This window comes from Coregonus clupeaformis, chromosome 8 (genome assembly GCF_020615455.1).
Source record: "Coregonus clupeaformis isolate EN_2021a chromosome 8, ASM2061545v1, whole genome shotgun sequence".
Taxonomy (NCBI): domain Eukaryota; kingdom Metazoa; phylum Chordata; class Actinopteri; order Salmoniformes; family Salmonidae; genus Coregonus; species Coregonus clupeaformis.
In genome coordinates this window covers 23,401,104-23,424,647 of record NC_059199.1, presented here as the reverse complement: position 1 = coordinate 23,424,647, position 23,544 = coordinate 23,401,104, and the positions used below count along the sequence as shown (strand labels likewise).

The following is a 23,544-nucleotide window of genomic DNA, read 5'->3' as shown; positions in this document are numbered from 1 at the left end:
ACACATACACAATCTATGTCTCAATTGTCTCAAGGCTTAAAAATCCTTCTTTAACCTGTCTCCTCCCCTTCATCTACAATGATTGAAGTGGTTTTAACAAGTGACATCAATAAGGGATCATAGCTTTCACCTGGTCAGTCTATGTCATGGAAAGAGCAGGTGTTCTTAATGTTTTGTATACTCAGTGTACATGTACAGTGCCTTCGGAAAGTATTCAGACCCTTGACTTTTTTCACATTTTGTTACGTTATAGCCTTATCCTAAAATGTATATATATATATATATATATATATATATATATATATATATATATATAAATAAATATCCTGAACAATCTACACACAGTACCCCATAATGACGAAGCAAAAACAGGTTTGTAGAAATTTGTGCAAATGTATTAAAAATAAAAAACAGAAATACCTTATTTACATAAGTATTAAGACCCTTTGCTATGAGACTCAGGTGCATCCTTGAGATATTTCTACAACTTGATTGGAGTCCACCTGTGGTCAATTCAGTTGATTGGGCATGATTTGGAAAGGCGCACACCTGTCTATATAAGGTCCCACCGTTGACAGTGCATGTTAGAGAAAAAACCAAGCCATGAGGTTGAAGGAATTGTCCATAGCGCTCCGAGACAGGATTGTGTCGAGGCACAGATCTGGGGAAGGGTACAAAAAAAATCTTAAGCATTGAAGGTCCCCAAGAACACAGTGGCCTCTATCATTCTTAAATGGAAGAAGTTTGGAACCACCAAGCCTCTTCCTAGAGCTGGCCGCCCGGCCAAACTGAGCAATTGGGGGAGAAGGGCCTTGGTCAGGGAGGTGACCAAGAACCCGATGGTCACTCTGACAGAGCTCTAGAGTTCCTCTGTGGAGATGGGAGAACCTTCCAGAAGGACAACCATCTCTGCAGCACTCCACCAATCAGGCCTTTATGGTAGAGTGGCCAGACCGAAGCCACTCCTCTGTAAAAGGTACATGACAGCCCGCTTGGAGTTTGCCAAAAGTCACCTAAAGACTCTCAGACCATGAGAAACAAGGTTCTCTGGTTTGATGAAACCAAGATTGAACTCTTTGGCCTGAATGACAAGCCTCACGTCTGGAAGAAACCTGGCACCATCCCTATGGTGAAGCATGGTGATGGCAGCATCATTCTGTGGGGATGTTTTTCAGCGGCAGGGACTGGGAGACTAGTCAGGATCAAGGCAAAGATGAAGAGAGCAAAGTACAGAGAGATCCTTGATGAAAACCTGCTCCAGAGCACTCAGGACCTCAGACTGGGGCGTAGGTTCACCTTCCAACAGGACAACGACCCTAAGCACACAGCCAAGACAACGCAGGAGTTGCCTCGGGACAAGTCTCTGAATGTCCTTGAGTGGCCCAGCCAGAGCCCGGACTTGAACCCAATCGAACATCTCTGGAGAGACCTGAAAATAGCTGTGTAGCAACACTCCCCATCCAACCTGACAAAGCTTGAGAGGATCTGCAGAGAAGAATGGGAGAAACTCCCCAAATACAGGTGTGCCAAGCTTGTAGCGTCATACCCAAGAAGACTCAATGCTGTAATCGCTGCCAAAGGTGCTTCAACAAAGTACTGAGTAAAGGGTCTGAATACTTATGTAAATGTGATATTTCCGTTTTGAATATGTAATTAATTAGCAGAAATTTCCAAAAACCTGTTTTTGCTTTGTCATTATGTGGTATTGTGTGTAGATTGATGAGGAAAATAAACAATTGTATCCATTTTAGAATAAGGCTGTAACGTAACAAAATGTGGAAAACGTCAAGGGGTCTGAATACTTTCCGAAGGCACTGTATATAGTATATTATATAAAGCTGTATTGAGCCCAGTACTACTAGCCCAGCTCTGTGCCAGGATAGGCGTCATCCCCAGTTGTGGGGGGATGAGAGCGATGGTATGACATGTACTTCCTGTTTCCTGTGTCTTGGCTCCACCTCCTGTGGTGTGGCCCCTCCCCATCTGATGACACGTTCGTCCGTGCCCAGGTCCCGAAGGTCAGAGTTCCAGTACCCAGGCATCTGTTCTACTGCATGTTCTCCTGGTCTAGAATACAATACAAACCCTTAACCTCACTGTGTTGCTGATTGATCTTGGATCTTGGATTTAGCATTTATTAATTATTTTCTTCCCTTAATTTTCTGATTCTTCCTTTTGTACTCTTGCTAATCTCACTTTTCTTCTGATTGAATAGTCACACTGGTCAAATAACCATAACTAAAATGATTTTAACTTTTGCTTGAAATCATTTTTGTATGTTTTAGAATGTACAGTATGTGGTAACATACACCTTTGAATAATCAATACCTTTTTTAACAAACACTATTTCTGATGAATGAATTATTGGTTAGCTAACACACAAACCTCTAACACTAAATACTGTAATTGTAATTGTGTTCAACTTGGAATTGACTAATTTCTTGAAAATGTAGTTGATAAACATGAATGTAGCATCATGTAGTTTAAAGATAATAAGTTGTTAGCATTTTTTCCATTAACTTTACATATGTAAGAACTAGCACTATTTAGCTTTTACAAATATGTTCAGTATTAATTTAAATGAAATAATGATATTGAAACACAAACACGACATATGGTTTGCCCTGAGGTTTGGTTGTGTCAGACGTTAGCCTGATGGTGTATCTATCTATGCTAACTCTTGCCTCTTGTTTTAACCCTTCACATTCCTTCCGCCCCGGCTCTGCTATACCCGGAATTCTGGGATACCTAGGTCCTCCAGGTTAGAATCCATGGTTTGATGATGTTGACCTTTGTTGTGCTGTTGTGATGAAACTGATCTGTGTACATTTTGTTTGGCCTGGTCCCAGATCCGTTTGTGCTCTTGCCAACTCATTGCTGTCATTGTTGGCATGGTAGCACAAACAGACTGGCACTCAGGCTAACATTTTGTTGGATTGGGTACTACTTAACCATGTTGATGATTTGTTAACCACATTTTACTTTTCAGGATGGGTTGTGAAGCCTAAAAAAAGACTATAGCCTGCACTGACACTGTACATACACAATAATACACCCCATAATTCACAAAACACACTTGAACACACTCATGTCTCCTCCTTTATACTGTATTCATACTGTTTTTAAATGGTTGTATGTACGCATGCAGTTTTATGCTATGTTGACTGTTGATGTTAGTGTTATACAGTAACCATGGAGATAGATCAGCTGGATCTAGTTTTATCTCTTGGTTATTATTATTGTTGTTTGTTATACAGTGGGGCAAAAAAGTATTTAGTCAGCCACCAATTGTGCAAGTTCTCCCACTTAAAAAGATGAGAGAGGCCTGTAATTTTCATCATAGGTACACGTCAACTATGACAGACAAAATGAGAAAAGAAATTCCAGAAAATCACATTGTAGGATTTTTTATGAATTTATTTGCAAATTATGGTGGAAAATAAGTATTTGGTCAATAACAAAAGTTTCTCAATACTTTGTTATATACCCTTTGTTGGCAATGACACAGGTCAAACGTTTTCTGTAAGTCTTCACAAGGTTTTCACACACTGTTGCTGGTATTTTGGCCCATTCCTCCATGCAGATCTCCTCTAGAGCAGTGATGTTTTGGGGCTGTCGCTGGGCAACACGGATTTTCAACTCCCTCCAAAGATTTTCTATGGGGTTGAGATCTGGAGACTGGCTAGGCCACTCCAGGACCTTGAAATGCTTCTTACGAAGCCACTCCTTCGTTGCCCGGGCGGTGTGTTTGGGATCATTGTCATGCTGAAAGACCCAGCCACGTTTCATCTTCAATGCCCTTGCTGATGGAAGGAGGTTTTCACTCAAAATCTCACGATACATGGCCCCATTCATTCTTTCCTTTAACGGATCAGTCGTCCTGGTCCCTTTGCAGAAAAACAGCCCCAAAGCATGATGTTTCCACACCCATGCTTCACAGTAGGTATGGTGTTCTTTGGATGCAACTCAGCATTCTTTGTACTCCAAACACGACGAGTTGAGTTTTTACCAAAAAGTTCTATTTTGGTTTCATCTGACCATATGACATTCTCCCAATCCTCTTCTGGATCATCCAAATGCACTCTAGCAAACTTCAGACGGGCCTGGACATGTACTGGCTTTAAGCAGGGGGACACAGCAGGATTTGAGTCCCTGGCGGCGTAGTGTGTTACTGATGGTAGGCTTTGTTACTTTGGTCCCAGCTCTCTGCAGGTCATTCACTAGGTCCCCCCGTGTGGTTCTGGGATTTTTGCTCACCGTTCTTGTGATCATTTTGACCCCACGGGGTGAGATCTTGCGTGGAGCCCCAGATCGAGGGAGATTATCAGTGGTCTTGTATGTCTTCCATTTCCTAATAATTGCTCCCACAGTTGATTTCTTCAAACCAAGCTGCTTACCTATTGCAGATTCAGTCTTCCCAGCCTGGTGCAGGTCTACAATTTTGTTTCTGGTGTCCTTTGACAGCTCTTTGGTCTTGGCCATAGTGGAGTTTGGAGTGTGACTGTTTGAGGTTGTGGACAGGTGTCTTTTATACTGATAACAAGTTCAAACAGGTGCCATTAATACAGGTAACGAGGGGAGGACAGAGGAGCCTCTTAAAGAAGAAGTTACAGGTCTGTGAGAGCCAGAAATCTTGCTCGTTTGTAGGTGACCAAATACTTATTTTCCACCATAATTTGCAAATAAATTCATTAAAAATCCTACAATGTGATTTTCTGGATTTTTTTTTCTCAATTTGTCTGTCATAGTTGACGTGTACCTATGATGAAAATTACAGGCATCTCTCATCTTTTTAAGTGGGAGAACTTGCACAATTGGTGGCTGACTAAAAACTTTTTTTCCCCACTGTAATGTCAGGTTGAGGTGAGTGTTATCTCTGACCTCTAACCTTTGACCTCTGTGTGTGAAGGTCCTCCTGGCTCTGAGGGTCCCCGTGGCCCTGTTGGCAGCGGAGGGACCAAAGGTGAGAAGGGAATTTCCGGAATTCCTGGATCGCCTGGTTCCCCCGGAGCAAAGGGAGAATTCGGATCGCCCGGATTCCCGGTATGGAACCAGTCAACTTAGATCCTCTGTAACTCAATTGGTAGAGCATGGCGCTTGTAACGCCAGGGTAGTGGGTTCGATCCCCGGGACCTCCCATATGTAAAAATGTATGCGCACATGACTGTAAGTCGCTTTGGATAAAAGCGTCTGCTAAATGGCATATTATTATTATTATTATTATTATTATTATTATTATTATCCTTAGATCTCCTTTCCCCATTGATAGCAGGATAAATGACATGCACAATCATGACCAACTTGCTTACATTGATCCTCTCCTTTCAAATATAGACACTTACATGGGGGATAGGGCTATGGGTTGGTTTGGGATTGTATGAAGTACATTTTAAATTCCATCTGGGATTGGGATGTCACATGACCCTTGACCTCTCCCCTATCATGTGACCAGGGTACTCCTGGCCTTCCTGGTGCCAACGGGCTGAAGGGAGACATTGGACTGCCCGGCGTTCCCGGATTCCCAGGTCAGTCAGGAATAACATTCCCATTCCTAGTTGATCACCAAACATTTCTGTTAAAAAAAAACTTGCGTTCCTATTTTTTTTGTTTGTTCGTTTCGCACTGTTGGCGTTAGGTGCACTTGATTCAGCAGCCCTAGTGCCGGGAAGGCAAAGTGTTCCCATTTTGAACCATTTTATGTGTCTGAAGGTAGAACTCCGCCTACCAGGCAGGCCCAGAGAGCAAATCAAGTGCACCTATAGCCCGACCGCTAGCCAATCAGATAGCTCAGATCACTGTGTCTGCAGTTTCCTCACGCCATAGACAGTAAAAAGAAGCCTTGAATGCACAGCAAAGTTGATAATATGAGATTTCAAAACTTTTAAAACCATGACTAGAGAGAGACTCAACGAATACAGCAAAGAGCTGCTGTTTTTATGAGTAAGTTCATGTTTAAGTTGTTATTCAGTACTGTCAACACTTTGTTCAACCCTTTTGTAAGCCATAAAATGTGCGTTCTTCCAACTTCCACTCACGCTACAACCAGCACTGCAGCTGCAATGAATGAGTGTAGCAAAGTGTTTCGATAAGCTTGCGTTGTTATTATTTGCGGCTTGCGTCTTTTTTAATACCGAGGAATATTTCACTTTCTCAGGTCATAGGAGTAACAACATGAATTGGTGCATGAGGCAGAAATAATGCAGTGCGACTTAAGTTTCGCCATTAGCTGGAAGACTGTGTCCCCTTTTCTCAGCAGAGGGAGGGAGAGAGGAGGGACGGTGAGTCAGGTGAGAGGTAGCTGCTCCCTCCCTCCCCTCAGACTGACCATCAGATGCAGGCCAACAGTCCATAGGAAATAAAGTTAATTATTATGCTCACTCAGCTGTGCCTCACAAGTAATACAACAAATGATCTATTACCAGTGTGATCATATAACTAAATTGTGTAAATATAATTTCAAAATGGTCTGAGAAGAACAACATTGGCAGGGTAATTCAAGCATAGTCACTATGCAGTGATAATGTATTGGGCCTATAGCCTACTGCACAAACCTCATTGCTACAGTACTGTTTTGAATTGGTTAATGTTGCCTAGGCTTAAGTTTTTTAAGTCATGTAAAAAACAAATCTGAGTGGTAGGTCTCGGCTTGCATTTTGAAAAGGTTGGTGACCACTGGTTTATGTGAACGTCCCATCATGGGTTTCTCTGTTAACAATATTCCCTCATCTCCCTTATTTCCCTTCTTCTCCACCTCTCTCGCTCTCCTCCCTTCCTCTCTCTTTCCTCCCCCTCTCTCTCTCCTTCCTCTCTCTCTCTCTACTCCCTCTCTCCATCTCTCCCTCTCTACCTCTCTCTCTTCCCCAGGACCAAAGGGAGATTCTGGAATCCCTGGATCATATGGTCTCCCTGGAGACCCCGGAGAGGTTGGCCCTGTTGGTGAGTCTTCACCCCTCATCCCCTCTGTACACACACACACACAACACACACACACACACACACACACACACACACACACACCCTCCCAAACACCTACACACACGCTCCCAAAAACTCTGACTGCCATCTCTGGTGTACCCCACTTCTCTTCTCTGACACCTTTCGTTGTCATCTTTGACCTCAGGAATCAAAGGTGACCCAGGTTTTGCTCCAAACCCCATCGTGGTGAAGGGAGAGCGTGGCCCCCCTGGCCCTTCAGGTCTGCCAGGCGGCCATGGCCCCGCAGGACCCCCCGGACTGGAGGGACTCTCAGGTCAGTGGACTGTCACATCCAGTGTCTGTTTGCCACAGGATAGTTATATTCAGTTTATATAGTTAATTACAATTAGCTTAATTTTTACCAGAGGAGGCTTGAAGCTGCAGTTAGCTGCAGTTCGTAATCATAAGCTAGTTACTAGAGCTAGCGAAGAGAGTTTTCCACTTGGAGGTATATGAGGTCACTGATGAGTCCTCTGGTCTGTTCCAGGTCAGCCCGGTCCGCCAGGAGACCCCGGTCCTGAGGGACCCCCAGGATTCAGTGGAGCCTCCGGCCGCAAGGGGGACTCAGGACCGGCCGGACAGCCAGGTAAGATTACCATCTTCCTCAGGTCCATAGCACACAAATAATGTTTCAAATCTCGTTTCAAATCTCTCTTACACAGACCTAACCTTCCATTGTGTATATCAGTTAGCAGTCATATGTCATTAGTCAATAGTCATTACAATACATAGCTCTAGAAGTGTAAAAGAAACTCAAAAAAAGTCAACTTAGTTATAGTATTGTTAATTGAGTTAATTGAGTTAATAATGTTCCTTGTTTTCTGTGTCAATGACAGGACAAACAAGATTGAGTCCTAAGACAAACCTTGGTCAAATACATTGAGGTGCCTTTGATTTAGCCATGACTGCACTTTTGGGACTATTCCATTGGGTTCATTGTACCTGCCAAACTAAATCAAGTATTAGAAAAGTACACTATATATACAAAAGCATGTGGACACCCCTTGAAATTAGTGGATTCAGTTATTTCAGCCACACCCGTTGCTGACAGGTGGATAAAATCGAGCACACAGCCATGCAATTTCCATAGACAAACATTGACAATAGAATGGCTTTACTGAAGAGCTCAGTGACTTTCAACCTGGCACCGACATAGGATGCCACCTTTCCAACAAGTCAGTTCATCAAATTTCTGCCCTGCTAGAGCTGCCCCGGTCAACTGTAAGGGCTGTTACTGTGAAGTGGAAACATGTAGGCGCAACAACAGCTCAGCCGTGAATTGGTAGGTCACACAAGCTCACAGTACGGGACCGGTGAGTGCTGAAGCGCGTAGTGCGTAAAGATCGGCTGACCTCGGTTGCAACACTCACTATCGAGTTCCAAACTGCCACTGGAAGCAGCGTCAGCACAATAACAGTTTGTCGGGAGCTTCATGAAATGGGTTTCCATGGCTGAGCAGCCGACCATGCGCAATGCCAAGTGTCGGCTGGAGTAGTGTAAACTCCAGCCGACGGACGAATCTGGGTTTGGCGGTTGCCAGGAGAACGCTACCTGCCCCAATGCATAGTGCCAACTGTAAAGTTTGGTGGAGGAGGAATAATGGTCTGGGGCTGTTTTTCATGGTTCGGTCTAGGCCCCTTTGTTCCAGTGAACATACAATGACATTCTAGACGATTCTGCGCTTCCAACTTTGTGGCAACAGTTTGGGGAAGGCCCTTTCATGTTTCAGCATGACAATGCCACCGTGCGCAAAGCGAGGTCCATACAGAAATGGTTTGTCGAGATCGGTGTGGAAGAACTTGACTGGCCTGCACAGAGCCCTGACCTCAACCCCATTGAACATCTTTGGGATGAATTGGAATGACGACTGCGAGCCAGGCCTAATTGCCCAACATCAGTGCCGACCTCACTAATGCTCTTATGGCTGAATGGAAGCATGTCCCCGCAGCAATGTTCCAACTTCTAGTGGAAGAGTAGAGGCTGTTATTACAGCAAAGCGGGGACCAACTCCATATTAACGTCCATGATTTTGGAATGAGATGTTCGACGAGCAGGTGTCCACATACTTTTGCTCATGTAGTGTATTTCACATTTTGACCCAGATCATAAATAGTTTGGCCAAATGTTCCTCCATGTTGGAACCGTTATTAATATCAACACAGACCGTTATACATATTTGAATAATGTAATTATTATTAATGTTCCCCCTGCTCTGTTCCCTGTTTTCTCAATCTCACTGTGACAATATCATTATAGCACATCTAACTGATCATTATAACTAGGGATGTGCATCTTTCCCTTTCAAGATGATTCAATACGTATCTAAATACATGTCTCTAGGATACATGAACGATACGTTTTAGTTTGAAGCGATTCGATGCAATTCGGTTTGATTAGAGACCGAATAAATGCGAATCTGAGCTGACTTGTGTGTGTGTGTGTGTGTGTGTGTGTAGATGATGTATGCCTATGGTGTATGTACTATGTAGGCACCTGAGCTGAGCCATTAGGGAGACCAGGCATCTACCACCACACTATCACTATCAGACTAGGGGGGGCAATGTAGCCTATGTTTTTTGTCCTGTTACTTTGGTTCTGAAATCACCATCACCCACTAATTAACTTGTTTTGAGCTAGTAATGCATCAATATTTTTACAAATTAGCTATGATATTGCCAATGAATATATACCGTGTCTTCAGAAAGTATTCACACCCTTGACTTTTTCCACATTTTGTTGTGTTACAGCCTGAATTTAAAATGGATTAAATTTAGATTTTGTGTCACTGGCCTACACACAATAACCCATAATGTCAAAGTGGAAGTATGTTTTTAGAACTATTTACAAATTAATTACAAATGAAAAGCTGAAATGTCTTGAGTCAATAAGTATTCATCCCCTTTGTAATGGCAAGCCTAAATAAGTTCAGGAGTAAAAATGTGCTTAACAAGTCATATAATAAGTTGCATGCTACATTTTAATCAGTTTGGGGTTGGGACCGATATGGTGAATCGTTACATCCCTAATTATAGCACATCTAAAGCCTTCTAATCTGATCATTTTTCTGCAGTCTGAACAGCCAAAATATCAAGACTCAGGATAAGGCCCAGATGCAGACAGTTCGAAATAGAAAAAGTTTATTTACAAAAACAGGGGGCAGGCAAACGACAGGTCAAGGGCAGGCAGAGGTCAGTAATCCAGAGCAGAGTCCGAAAGGTACAGAAACGGCAGGCAGGCTCAGGGTCAGGACAGGTAGAATGGTCAAAACTGGGAAGAACTGGAAAACAGGGGCTAGAGCAAAACAGGAGTACGGGAAAACCGCTGTTAGGCTTGACGAGACAAGACGAACTGGCAACAGACATGGAATCAGATATTTCAAGCCAGATTTCAAACCACCTTCGTAGATGGTTTGAAATCAGATTCCTGGCCATGCGACTTGTCTAAACAGTTCAATCTGATTTATTTTCCCTCAAGTGGTTTGTAGACTGTTATTTGGCAGATCTTGTTGCTTGCTAGCTACTCTGTTGACAGTTTGACAAGAACATGTGGTATAACTAGCTTGTTAATTGTTTACAAACAAATGAGGGAATGTGCTAGCAAGCTAAACAGCTACCTAGCTAGCTAGTTGACTGCTGTTGCTAGCCAAAAATGACTTGTTTTGAAAGGTGGATCATCTTAACCTTTGAGGCTTTACTGTTCTACACTATGACACTCTCTGAGTGAGAGGGAGCACGATAACCACCACCAATCAGCCAACACTACTGCACACACACCCGCCATTACCATGACAACTACCATCGCCATGCCAGCAAATGACTAAAGTCTGAGCATACAGTACCAGTCAAACGTTTGGACACACCAGTCAAACGTTTGGACACACCAAAACTATAAAATAACACATATGGAATCATGTAGTAACCAAAAACGTGTTAAACAAATCAAAATATATTTTATATTTGAGATTCTTCAAATAGCCACCCTTTGCCTTGATGACAGCTTTGCACACTCTTGGCATTCTCTCAACCAGCTTCACCTGGAATGCTTTTCCAACAGTCTTGAGGGAGTTCCCAAATATGCTGAGCACTTGTTGGCTGCTTTTCCTTCACTCTGCCGTCTGACTCATCCCAAACCATCTCAATTGGGTTGAGGTCGGGGGATTGTGGAGGCCAGGTCATCTGATGCAGCACTCCATCACTCTCCTTCTTGGTAAAATAGCCTTTACACAGCCTGGAGGTGTGTTGGGTCATTGTCCTGTTGAAAAACAAATGATAGTCCCACTAAGCCCAAACCAGAAGGGATGGCGTATCGCTGCAGAATGCTGTGGTAGCCATGCTGGTTAAGTGTGTCTTGAATTCTAAATAAATCACAGACAGTGTCCCCAGCAAAGCACCCTCACACAATAACACCTCCTCCTCCATGCTTTACGGTGGGAACTACACATGCAGAGATCATCCGTTCACCCACACTGCGTCTCACAACGACCTGGCAGTTTGAACCAAAAATCTCAAATTTGGACTCCAGACCAAAGGACACATTTCCACCGGTCTAATATCCATTGCTCATGTTTCTTGGTCCAAGCAGGTCTCTTCTTATTATTGGTGTCCTTTAGTAGTGGTTTCTTTGCAGCAATTTGACCATGAAGGCCTGATTCACACAGTCCCCTCTGAACAGTTGATGTTGAGATGTGTCTGTTACTTGAACAAAGCTCATCACTAAGCTAAGGACCCTGGGACTAAACACCTCCCTCTGCAACTGGATCCTAGACTTCCTGACGGGCCGTCCCCAGGTGGTAAGGGTAGGCAACAACACATCTGCCACGCTGATCCTCAACACGGGGGCCCCTCAGGGGTGCGTGCTTAGTCCCCTCCTGTACTCCCTGTTCACCCACGACTGCGTGGCCAAGCACAACTCCAACACCCTCATTAAGTTTGCTGACGACAACGGTGGTAGGCCTGATCACCGATAGTGTGGTGCCAGGACAACAACCTCTCCCTCAATGTGAGCAAGACAAAGGAGATGCTCGTGGACTACAGGAAAAGGAGGGCCGAACATGCCCCCCATTCACATCGATGGGGCTGTAGTGGAGAGGGTCGAGATTTTCAAGTTCCTTGGTGTCCACATCACCAACAAACTATCATGGTCCAAACACACCAAGAAAGTTGTGAAGAGGGCACGACAAACACCTTTTCCCCCTCAGGAGACTGAAAAGATTTGTCATGGGTCCCCAAATCCTCAAAAAGGTCTACAGCTGCACCATCGACAGCATCTTGACCAATTGCATCACTGCCTGGTATGGCAAGTGCTCGGCAACCGACCGTAAGGCGCTACAGAGGGTAGTGCGTACAGCCCCGTACATCACTAGGGCCAAGCATCCTGCCATCCAGGACCTATATACCAGGCGGTGTCAGAGGAAGGCCCAAAAAATGGTCAAAGACTCCAGTCACCCAAGTCATAGACTGTTCTCTCTGCTACCGCACGGCAAGCGTTACTGGAGCGCCAAGTCTAGGTCCAAAAGGCTCCTTAAAAGCTTCTACCCCCAAGCCATAAGACTGCTGAATAATTAATCAAATGGCCACCCGGACTGTTTGTTTTTACACTGCTGCTACTCGCTGTTTATTATCTATGCATAGTCACTTTACCCCTACCTACATGTACAAATTACCTCGACTAACCTGTACCCCTGCACATTGACTCGGTACCGGTACCCCCTGTAAATAGCCTTGTTATTGTAATTATATTGTGTTTCTTTTTCTTTTTACTTTAGTTCATTTAGTAAATATTTTCTTAACTCTATTTTCTTAAAACTGTATTGTTGGTTAAGGACTTGTAAGTAAGCATTTCACGGTAAGGTCTACACCTGTTGTATTCGGCGCATGTGACTTATCAAATTTGATTTCATTGTAGCACATCTTATTTATTATAGTCTTCATTATAGCACAACTTACTGATTATACTGATCATTATAGCACATCTTACTGATTATACTGATCATTATAGCACATCTTACTCTGCCAAGAACTTTACTCTGCCTGAGTTATGTGGTATTATACAATTCATTGAGTTGTTAATGTTCCCCATGCTTTGTCTCCTATCCCTTCTTTCCCCTGTTCCCAGGTGAACGTGGATATCCCGGTCCCCCTGGTTCAGATGGCCTGCAGGGCCCCCCAGGTCCATCTGGATCTGCCTCTGTGGCCCACGGCTTCCTGATCACCAGACACAGCCAGGGCGAGGACGTCCCCTTCTGCCCAGACGGCACCAGCCTCATCTACGACGGCTACTCTCTGCTTTACGTACAGGGCAATGAGAGGGCACACGGACAGGATCTGGGTAAGGATGGAGACTGGAGTTATATATACAAGCTGGTAAACAAAGACACATGCACACACATGCGCGGTCGCACGCACACACACACACACACACACACACATAGGAAAGAGAGTTCAAAGCTGGAAAAACAAATTATGAAACTCTCTCCTCTCTCCACCTCTCTTCTCATCCCTCTCCTCTCCCTCCTTCCTCCCTCGCCTCTCCCCATCTTCTCGCCCCTCTCTTCTCCCCTTCATCTCTCCTCTCACCTCTCCCCATCCTCTCCCTTCCTTCCTCTACTCCCTCTCTCTAGGAACTGCTGGTAGTTGCCTGCGTCGGTTCAGCACCATGCCATTCATGTTCTGTAACATCAACAACGTGTGTAACTTCGCCTCCCGTAACGACTACTCCTATTGGCTGTCCACACCCACGCCCATGCCCATGACTATGGCCCCCGTCACCGGAGAAGGCATCAAACCTTACATCAGCAGGTAGAGAGGGATGGAGTGAGGGAGGGGGAAGGGATAGAGGGACGGAGGTAAAGAGGGAAGGAGGGATGGAGAGGGGGAGGGATGGAGGGCATATAGAGGAGACGAGATACAATAGGAGACTGTGGTTTGATCATGTCTGAGTGTGTGTATTTAACCACTCCTCTATGTGTGTGTGTTTTAGGTGTGCTGTGTGTGTATTTAACTACTCCTCTGTGTGTGTGTGTGTGTTTTAGGTGTGCGGTGTGTGAGGCCCCTGCCATGGTGATCGCTGTACACAGTCAGACCATTCAGATCCCCACCTGCCCCAACTACTGGGAACCACTGTGGATTGGATACTCCTTCATGATGGTACAGACACACACACACACACACACACACAGCACACCTAAAACACACACACACACAGCACACCTAAAACACACACACACACACACACACACACACACACACACAGAGGAATCAAGTTTTACATTTTAAGTGCGTTTAAGCCGCCATATGAACACACACATTTACCTTTCTCCACCAATCCCTCCCACTCCCCTCCTCCCTCTCTCCTTTTATAACAGCACACTAGTGCTGGTGCTGAGGGTTCGGGTCAGGCTCTGGCCTCTCCCGGCTCCTGTCTAGAGGAATTCCGGAGCGCTCCCTTCATCGAGTGCCACGGACGGGGAACCTGCAACTACTACGGCAACTCCTACAGCTTCTGGCTGGCCACCGTCGACCAATCAGAAATGTTCAGGTACGAGAGAATGTTGCAGAGATTATGATGGGTTTTTCCCCCCAGTAATTGGTTTATTGAATGATTGATTGGTTGATTGATTGATCCTGAGTAATGAGAAATTACACTGTAAGCATTAGATAATGTAGTTATTTGCTTGAAATGGGTCATTTTCATATAAAATGTAAAGATCTGAGTGCCCATACAGTGATAACAACCCCTGACCTCTAACCCCTGACCCCTAACAGGAAGCCACAGTCGGAGACGCTGAAGGCAGGTAACCTGCGGACGCGCGTCAGCCGCTGTGTGGTCTGTATGAAGAGGACGTAACAGCACAGCGGCAACCGTTGCCGGGGACGACTGACAACGAACATGACGGCGGCGGAGGGGTGGTGATGATGATGTCTCCGTGACAACAAGGTGGAATTCCAATGGTGCATTGTCTTCCGGAAACAACTTAAATGGTGCTACTGTGCAACACAGCAACAAAAGAAAAAACGTTGAAAAAATGAATCTATATAGTCTTTTCTTCTTTTTTCATACCTCAAGTACTTCAAAAAGAAACACACAAAAAAACATGAAAGGTGCCTTGTGTGACAAAAGTGCATTTTATTTTTATCTATATTTTTATCTTTTCAAAGGTTTTATTTTATTTCTTAATTTTTTTTATCTATTTAGATTTTCAGTACAGTACAGAGGGTGGTACTAGCATTTCATTCTTAGACAGATGTGCTCTTTTTCTTTCATTTTTTCATTTTTTTCTTTTTGTGTTTTACAAAGGAGTGGAGTTGTCTCCGTGTTACCAAATCAGCACTTTGACGTTGGAACATCAAAGAGAAGAGATGCACTGATGAGCTTTCTTAGCGAGACTGCGTTTTTCTAGGTTAAAATGTTTATGAAATCTTTCCGTTATTCTTTCTTTTTTTTTCTACTTGGTGGTACTAACACTGCTGTGTCTCTCCCAGCCTGTTAACTCCAGGCCTCTTTTCTCTTTTTGTAAGTAATTAAATGTGTATATTATGTAAAACACCTTTATAGTTGTAAGACATAAAACAGGTACTTAGCTATATAATGAATTTCTGGGTTGTTCTTGTTTGTTCGCTCGTCTTCACTCATTTAATTGATTAATGCACTCATTCATTCACACATTCACTCATTCATTCACACATTCACGCATTCATTCACACATTCACGCATTCATTCACACATTCACGCATTCATTCACTCGCTCACATACACACACTTACTCACAGATATTGTACATCTATAAATGAAACAGTATTTTATATATATATAATATATATATATATACATATATATATATATTAAAAAGAAAAAAAAAAAAAGTATATACACTTTATTTGGCTGCGGGCGGGAGTTAATTTTTCATCATTCATTATTTTATCTCCAAAAGTAAAACATTTTCACATTTCACAAAACTATTGACATGACAACAAAACTGAGTAAACAGGGTTTCCCTGTCAACCATCAAAGCCCCTATCCTATGATGATCATGTACTGTGTATGATAATGGCAATCACTCAAGCTTTTGTATTAGATTTTTACAAGTAATCTATCGTTGAATGGTTAAATGGGGGGTTCGAAAATTATCCGATTTCATGCCATAACAGGTTGATAATAAAATTCACTCCTGAAAATGTACAGTGAGGGAAAAAAGTATTTGATCCCCTGCTGATTTTGTACATTTGCCCACTGACAAAGACATGATCAGTCTATAATTTTAATGGTAGGTTTTTTGAACAGTGAGAGACAGAATAACAACCAAAAAATCCAGAAAAACACATGTCAAAAATGATTTGCATTTTAATGAGGGAAATAAGTATTTGATCCCTCTGCAAAACATGACTTAGTACTTGGTGGCAAAACCCATGTTGGCAATCACAGAGGTCAGACGATTCTTGTAGTTGTACACCAGGTTTGCACACATCTGAGGAGGGATTTTGTCCCACTCCTCTTTGCAGATCTTCTCCAAGTCATTAAGGTTTCGAGGCTGGCGTTTGGCAACTCGAACCTTCAGCTCCCTCCACAGATTGTCTATGGGATTAAGGTCTGGAGACTGGCTAGGCCACTCCAGGACCTTAATGTGCTTCTTCTTGAGCCACTCCTTTGTTGCCTTGGCCGTGTGTTTTGGGTCATTGTCATGCTGGAATACCCATCCACGACCCATTTTCAATGCCCTGGCTGAGGGAAGGAGGTTCTCACCCAAGATTTGACGGTACATGGCCCCGTCCATCGTCCCTTTGATGCGGTGAAGTTGTCCTGTCCCCTTAGCAGAACCCCCCCCCAAAAGTATAATGTTTCCACCTCCATGTTTGACGGTGGGGATGGTGTTCTTGGGGTCATAGGCAGCATTCCTCCTCCAAACACGGCGAGTTGAGTTGATAGCAAAGAGCTCGATTTTGGTCTCATCTGACCACAACACTTTCACCCAGTTCTCCTCTGAATCATTCAGATGTTCATTGGCAAACTTCAGACGGGCCTGTATATGTGCTTTCTTGAGCAGGGGGACCTTGCGGGCGCTGCAGGATTTCAGTCCTTCACAGCATAGTGTGTTACCAATTGTTTTCTTGGTGACTATGGTCCCAGCTGCCTTGAGATCATTGACAAGATCCTCCCGTGTAGTTCTAGGCTAATTCCATGATCATTGCAACTCCACGAGGTGAGATCTTGCATGGAGCCCCAGGCCGAGGGAGATTGACAGGTATTTTGTGTTTCTTCCATTTGCGAATAATTGCACCAACTGTTGTCACCTTCTGCTTGGCGATGGTCTTGTAGCCCATTCCAGCTAATGGTAGGTCTACAATCTTGTCCCTGACATCCTTGGAGAGCTCTTTGGTCTTGGCCATGGTGGAGAGTTTGGAATCTGATTGATTGATTGCTTCTGTGGACAGGTGTCTTTTATACAGGTAACAAGCTGAGATTAGGAGCACTCCCTTTAAGAATGTGCTCCTAATCTCAGCTCGTTACCTGTGTAAAAGACACCTGGGAGCCAGAAATCTTTCTGATTGAGAGGGGGTCAAATACTTATTTCCCTCATTAAAATGCAAATCAATTTATAACATTTTTGACATGCGTTTTTCTGGATTTGTTTGTTGTTATTCTGTCTCTCACTGTTCAAATAAACCTATTATTAAAATTATAGACTGATCATTTCTTTGTCAGTGGACAAACGTACAAAATCAGCAGGGGATCAAATACTTTTTTCCCTCACTGTATATAATTGATATGAATTCACATCTTAACACTGGTCTAGGTTGTCCCACTATGTACTAGCGTGTGGTAGGTACGTACGTAATGTTACGTACTGCGAGAATAGAATTGGTTATTTTCTTTCTTTTTCTATTCTATGGTCAACGAGGAGAGCTGTGGGGGGACGATTCTTCCTGTAATGTTGTTGTTTTTCCAAGCTACTTTTTAAATTTGTAATGTCATCATGGGGTAAAATGTTTATTAATTTCATTTTTGTTTTTTTATGTTATGTTATCCAGAAGTTGTTATAAACTTTTAAGACTGAAAAATAAACCCAATGTCCATCGTTTTGTGTGGAAATAATTTCTCCCCTATCTTGGAAGTACACACTTCCAGTGCACACTCAAGTGCTCTGTTCCAGTCAAATACTTATTTGCCTCTTAAAATGCAAATCAATTTATAACATTTTTGACATGCGTTTTTCTGGATTTTGTTGTTGTTATTCTGTCGCTCACTGTTCAAATAAACCTACCATTAAAATTATAGACTGATCATGTCTTTGTCAGTGGGCAAACGTACAAAATCAACAGGGGATCAAATACTTTTTTCCCTCACTGTACCTGGGTGATGCCACAGCTGCAGAAAAGCACACGAAAAGTCACCACATCTTGGCAGTGGTTAAGAACAGTCCCTGAACGTCTTCTGCCATCTCTGGACACAGCATGCAGTACTTTTTGTAATTCTTCCTGACAGATGAAACAATAAAGCCGGGGCTGCATTATTTGAATCCAAACAGCCAACTAGCTACCTATATCCGTAATCCAAAAAGATAGACTTTCATCCCAATTCTGAAACTCTGAGAGTCAAGAGATGTAAGTGATCAACCGCCAGATCAAACTGCAAAAAAACTATTTAAAAATGCAACAAAAAACATAAAAATAACAAAATTATGTACAATATTAACAGAGCTCGCTGCCTAGGCCAGGGGCTCCGCGGTGTACTGCATTGTTTTCTATATCAATATCGAATCCTTTCTGGGTAACAATTAAGTACCTTACTGTAATAGTTACCATTAGAATGGACCAAAATAGCTTTTTAGTAAAAAAAAACTATTTCTCAAGCAAGAGTTTTGCTAGGAATGTCTGGGAGTGGTCTGAGTGGGGAGGGGAAAACTTAAAACTAGCTGTTATTGGCAGAGAGTTTTGGAGCTCTCTTCGTTATTGGTCTATTAGTCTCGAGTTGCCATACCTCCAAAACCACGTCATTGTCACGCCTCCCTTGGAGGTCTGGAGAATTTTGTATTGCAAAAATGTTTAGAATGAGAAGGGGGTAGCTGCATCCTAATATGGCGACCGGAGTATGGGCGTGTGGAAAGGAGTGGGTGTGTTGAAAGGAGTGGCCGTTTCGAAAGCAAGCAGGTAATTGTTCAGCTATTACTGCTCCGCCTAACCCTCTGCAAGCTCAGACTCAAGAGACGATACTCTGTCCGAGGTAGACACTAAGAAGAATCTGGTCAAGTCAGAGGGACATTTTGGGAGAAAGCGGATCCTTGCCTTTTGGCGGATCCATTTGTGGGTTCAGGGTGGGTGAGAAAGGAATTGGGTGCAGTTCACAGGAGGTCGTGGCACCTTAATTGGGGAGGACGGGCTCGTGGTAATGACTGGAGCGGAATCAGTGGAATGGTATCAAATACATGTGTTTGATGCCATTCCATTTGCTCCGTTCCAGCCATTATTATGAGCTGTCCTCCCCTCAGCAGCCTCCACTGGTGCAGTTGAATCAGTGAAGGGAACCTGTAGTGGACTTGTGATATTTGTTTGTGTTTCTTCTGACCAGAGGGAGCTGGCGCTCCGTGTCATGCAACTTGGGTTAAGATCTGTTTATTGCTTTGCTCTTAGGAACAGGGCACCATTGAAAGGAGTGATTTCTGAGGTAGCGTTACAATTGAAGTCGGAAGTTTACATACACTTAGGATGAAGTCATTAAAACTTGTTTTTCAACCACTCCACAAATTTCTTGTTAACAAACTATAGTTTTGGCAAGTCGGTTAGGACATCTACTTTGTGCATGACCCAAGTCATTTTTCCAACAATTGTTTACAGACAGATTATTTCACTTATAATTCACTGTATCACAATTCCAGTGGGTCAGAAGTTTACATACACTAAGTTGACTGTGCCTTTAAACAGCTTGGAAAATTCCAGAAAATGATGTCATGGCTTTAGAAGCTTCTGATAGGCTAATTGACCATTTGAGTCAGTTGGAGGTGTACCTGTAGATGTATTTCAAGGCCTACCTTCAAACTCAGTGCCTCTTTGCTTGACATCATGGGAAAATCAAAAGGAGGAGAGACGCGTTCTGTCTCCTAGAGATGAACGTACTTTGGTGCAAAAAATGCAAATCAATCCCAGAACAACAGCAAAGGACCTTGTGAAGATGCTGGAGGAAACAGGTATAAAAGTATCTATATCCACAGTAAAATGAGTCCTACATCGACATAACCTGAAAGGCTGCTCAGCAAGGAAGAAGCCACTGCTCCAAAACCGCCATAAAAAAGACAGACTACGGTTTGCAACTGCACATGGGGACAAAGATCATACTTTTTGGAGAAATGTCCTCTGGTCTGATGAAACAAAAATAGAACTGGCCATAATGACCATTGTTATGTTTGGAGGAAAAAGGGGGTGGCTTGCAAGCCGAAGAACACCATCCCAACCGTGAAGCACGGGGGTGGCAGCATCATGCTGTGGGGGTGCTTTGCTGTAGGAGGGACTGGTGCACTTCACAAAATAGATGGCATCATGAGGAAGAAAAATTATGTGGATATATTGAAGCAACATCTCAAGACATCAGTCAGGAAGTTAAAGCTTGGTCGCAAATGGGTCTTCCAAATGGACAATGACCCCAAGCATACTTCCAAAGTTGTGGCAAAATGGCTTAAGGACAACAAAGTCAAGGTTTTGGAGTGGTCATCACAAAGCCCTGACCTCAATCCTATAGAAAATGTGTGGGCAGAACTGAAAAAGCATGTGCGAGCAAGGAGGCCTAAAAACCTGACTAAGTTACACCAGCTCTGTCAGGAGGAATGGGCCAAAATTCACCCAACTTATTGTGGGAAGCTTGTGGAAGGCTACCCGAAACGTTTGACCCAAGTTAAACAATTTAAAGGCAATGCTACCAAATACTAAATGAGTGTATGTAAACTTCTGACCCACTGGGAATGCGATGAAAGAAATAAAAGCTGAAATAAATCATTCTCTGTACTATTGTTCTGACATTTCACATTATTAAAAAAGGTGGTGATCCTAACTGAACTAAGACAGGGAATTTTTACTAGGATTAAATGTCAGGAATTGTGAAAAACTGAGTTTAAATGTATTTGGCTAAGGTGTATGTAAACTTCCGACTTCAACTGTACGTTTTGAGGTGGAGATGTCTGCTCTACCCATTATTACAACCAACTAATTCCAGCATTACTGCAAAAATGGAAGAGGCAAGTGGAAGGGGGAAAAAGTAAGGAACTTGTCTGTCGGCCCTGCATTAAAGACCAAAATTGGTTAAAGAAAATTATAAAAAGTACAGCAGTTTCATTTAAGGACCAAACAATTGACAGCTGTGCCATATAGATTTCAAAATAGTTGGGAAGAGATTTTCAGTGTACCGATTCCATGGCACATGGTTTATGAACTGATACGCAAAACGTATCAGGTCAAAAACGTATCGTAAGATTCAAAACATATAATTGTTCTATTTAAATGATTATACAAAATTCTTGCAACCTGTCACGTTCGTCGAGGAGTGAAGGAGACCAAGGCGCAGCGAGTGAAAAGAACATGTTGACTTTATTTACTTAAAGCAACCAAAAACGACAAACCAAAGCGACGAATGTGAAGTCCAACAGTACAAATACTGAAAACGGAACAAAAACCCACAACCCACATGAGAACACAAACAGTTAAATATGGCTCCCAATCAGAGATAACGAGCCGACAGCTGACACTCGTTACCTCCGATTGGGAGTCACACGACACTACAAATAACTCACCCAAAACACAACCAAACGAATACACCCTATACAACAAAACCCCACAACAAAACCCAACAAAACAAATACACCCTGGCTCAAATACAAAAGTCCCGGAGCCAGAGTGTCACAGTACCCCCCCCTAAAGGTGCGACCTCCGGGCGCACCAGCATACAGTCTAGGGGAGGGTCTGGGTGGGCGTCTGTCCACGGTGGCGGTTCTGGCCCTGGTCGTGGTCCCCACCCCACCTTAGTCACCACCCGCTTCCCTAGCCTCCTCCACATGACCACCCTCCAACTTACCCCACCTGGATTTAGGGGGCAGCACCGGGCTAAGAGGCAGCACCAGGATAAGGGGGCAGCACCGGGCTAAGGGACAGCATCGGGCTAAGGGACAGCACCGGACTCAATGGCGGATCCTGGCTGGCTGGCTCTGGCGGATCCTGGCAGGACGGCTCTGGCGGATCCTGGCTGGACGGCTCATGGCTGGCTGAAAGATCTGGCTGCTCATGGCTGGCTGACGGATCTGGCTGCTCATGGCTGGCTGACGGATCTGGCTGCTCATGGCTGGCTGACGGATCTGGCTGCTCATGGCTGGCTGACGGATCTGGCTGCTCATGGCTGGCCGACGGATCTGGCTGCTCATGGCTGGCTGACGGATCTGGCTGCTCATGGCTGGCTGACGGATCTGGCTGCTCATGGCTGGCTGACGGATCTGGCTGCTCATGGCTGGCCGACGGATCTGGCTGCTCATGGCTGGCTGACGGATCTGGCTGCTCATGGCTGGCTGACTGATCTGGCTGCTCATGGCTGGCTGACGGATCTGGCTGCTCATGGCTGGCGGAAGGCTCTGGCTGATCCTGTCTGGCAGAAGGCTCTGGCTGATCCTGTCTGGCGGAAGGCTCTAGCGGCTCCCGGTCTGGCGGACGGCTTTGAAGGCTCATGGCAGACGGGCGGCTTTGCAGGCTCAGTACAGATGGCCAGTTCAAGCGCCTTAGGGCAGACGGGCAGTTCAGGCCCCGTTGGGCAGACGGCAGACTCTGGCCGTCTGAGGCGCACCGTAGGCCTGGTGCGTGGTGCCGGAACTGGAGGTACCGGGCTGAGGACACGCATCTCAGGGCTAGTGCGGGGAGAAGCAACAGGGCATGCTGGACCCTGGGGACGCACATAAGGCCTAGTGCGGAGAGCAGGAACAGGGCATGCTGGACCCTGGGGACGCACATAAGGCCTAGTGCGGAGAGCAGCAACAGGACGCACAGGACTCGGGGAACACACAGGAGGCTTGGTGCGTGGTGTAGGCACTGGTGGGAAAAGGCTGGAGACACGCACCATACAGCTAGTGCGTGGAGGAGACACAGGGCTCTGCAGACGTACAGGAAGCCTAGTGCGTGGTGTAGGCACTGGTGGTACTGGGCTGGAGCGGGAGGTGGCGCCGGAAATACCGGACCGTGCAGGCTTACTGGCCCCCTTGAGCACTGAGCCTGCCCAACCTTACCCGGGTTGATGCTCCCCGTCGCCCGACCAGTACGGGGAGGTGGAATAACCCGCACCCGGCCTATGTGGGCGAACCGGGGCCACCATGCGTAAGGCTGGTGCCATGTAAGCCGGCCCGAGGAGACGCACTGGTGGCCAGATGCGTTGGGCCGGCTTCATGACATCCGGCTCAACGCTCAATCTAGCCCGGCCGATACGTGGAGCTGGAATGTACCGAACCGGGCTATGCCTGCGTACAGGAGACACCATGCGCTCTACTGCGTAACACGGTGTCTGCCCGTACTCTCGCTCTCCACGGTAAGTCCAGGGAGTAGGCGCAGGTCTCCT

At 44.7% G+C, this 23,544-nt stretch overlaps 1 protein-coding gene across 2 annotated transcripts in view; it reads left to right on the top strand.

Annotated features, from left to right (window-relative positions):
• Positions 1-15,566, top strand: part of col4a5 (collagen, type IV, alpha 5 (Alport syndrome)) — a 93,565-nt gene extending 77,999 nt beyond the window's left edge. Inside the window, exons 39-50 of one of the 2 annotated variants that reach the window (XM_041882643.2) lie at positions 2,010-2,018; positions 2,753-2,761; positions 4,910-5,043; positions 5,453-5,525; positions 6,865-6,936; positions 7,121-7,249; positions 7,463-7,561; positions 13,090-13,302; positions 13,595-13,772; positions 14,006-14,120; positions 14,339-14,511; positions 14,739-15,566. In XM_041882643.2, coding sequence (XP_041738577.2) covers positions 2,010-2,018; positions 2,753-2,761; positions 4,910-5,043; positions 5,453-5,525; positions 6,865-6,936; positions 7,121-7,249; positions 7,463-7,561; positions 13,090-13,302; positions 13,595-13,772; positions 14,006-14,120; positions 14,339-14,511; positions 14,739-14,820 — 1,286 coding nt within the window. In that variant the 3' untranslated portion in view covers positions 14,821-15,566. The remainder of the gene's footprint in view (positions 1-2,009; positions 2,019-2,752; positions 2,762-4,909; positions 5,044-5,452; positions 5,526-6,864; positions 6,937-7,120; positions 7,250-7,462; positions 7,562-13,089; positions 13,303-13,594; positions 13,773-14,005; positions 14,121-14,338; positions 14,512-14,738) is intronic. The other variant, XM_045221868.1, reaches the window with a different exon arrangement.
• Positions 15,567-23,544: the final 7,978 nt, after the last annotated feature.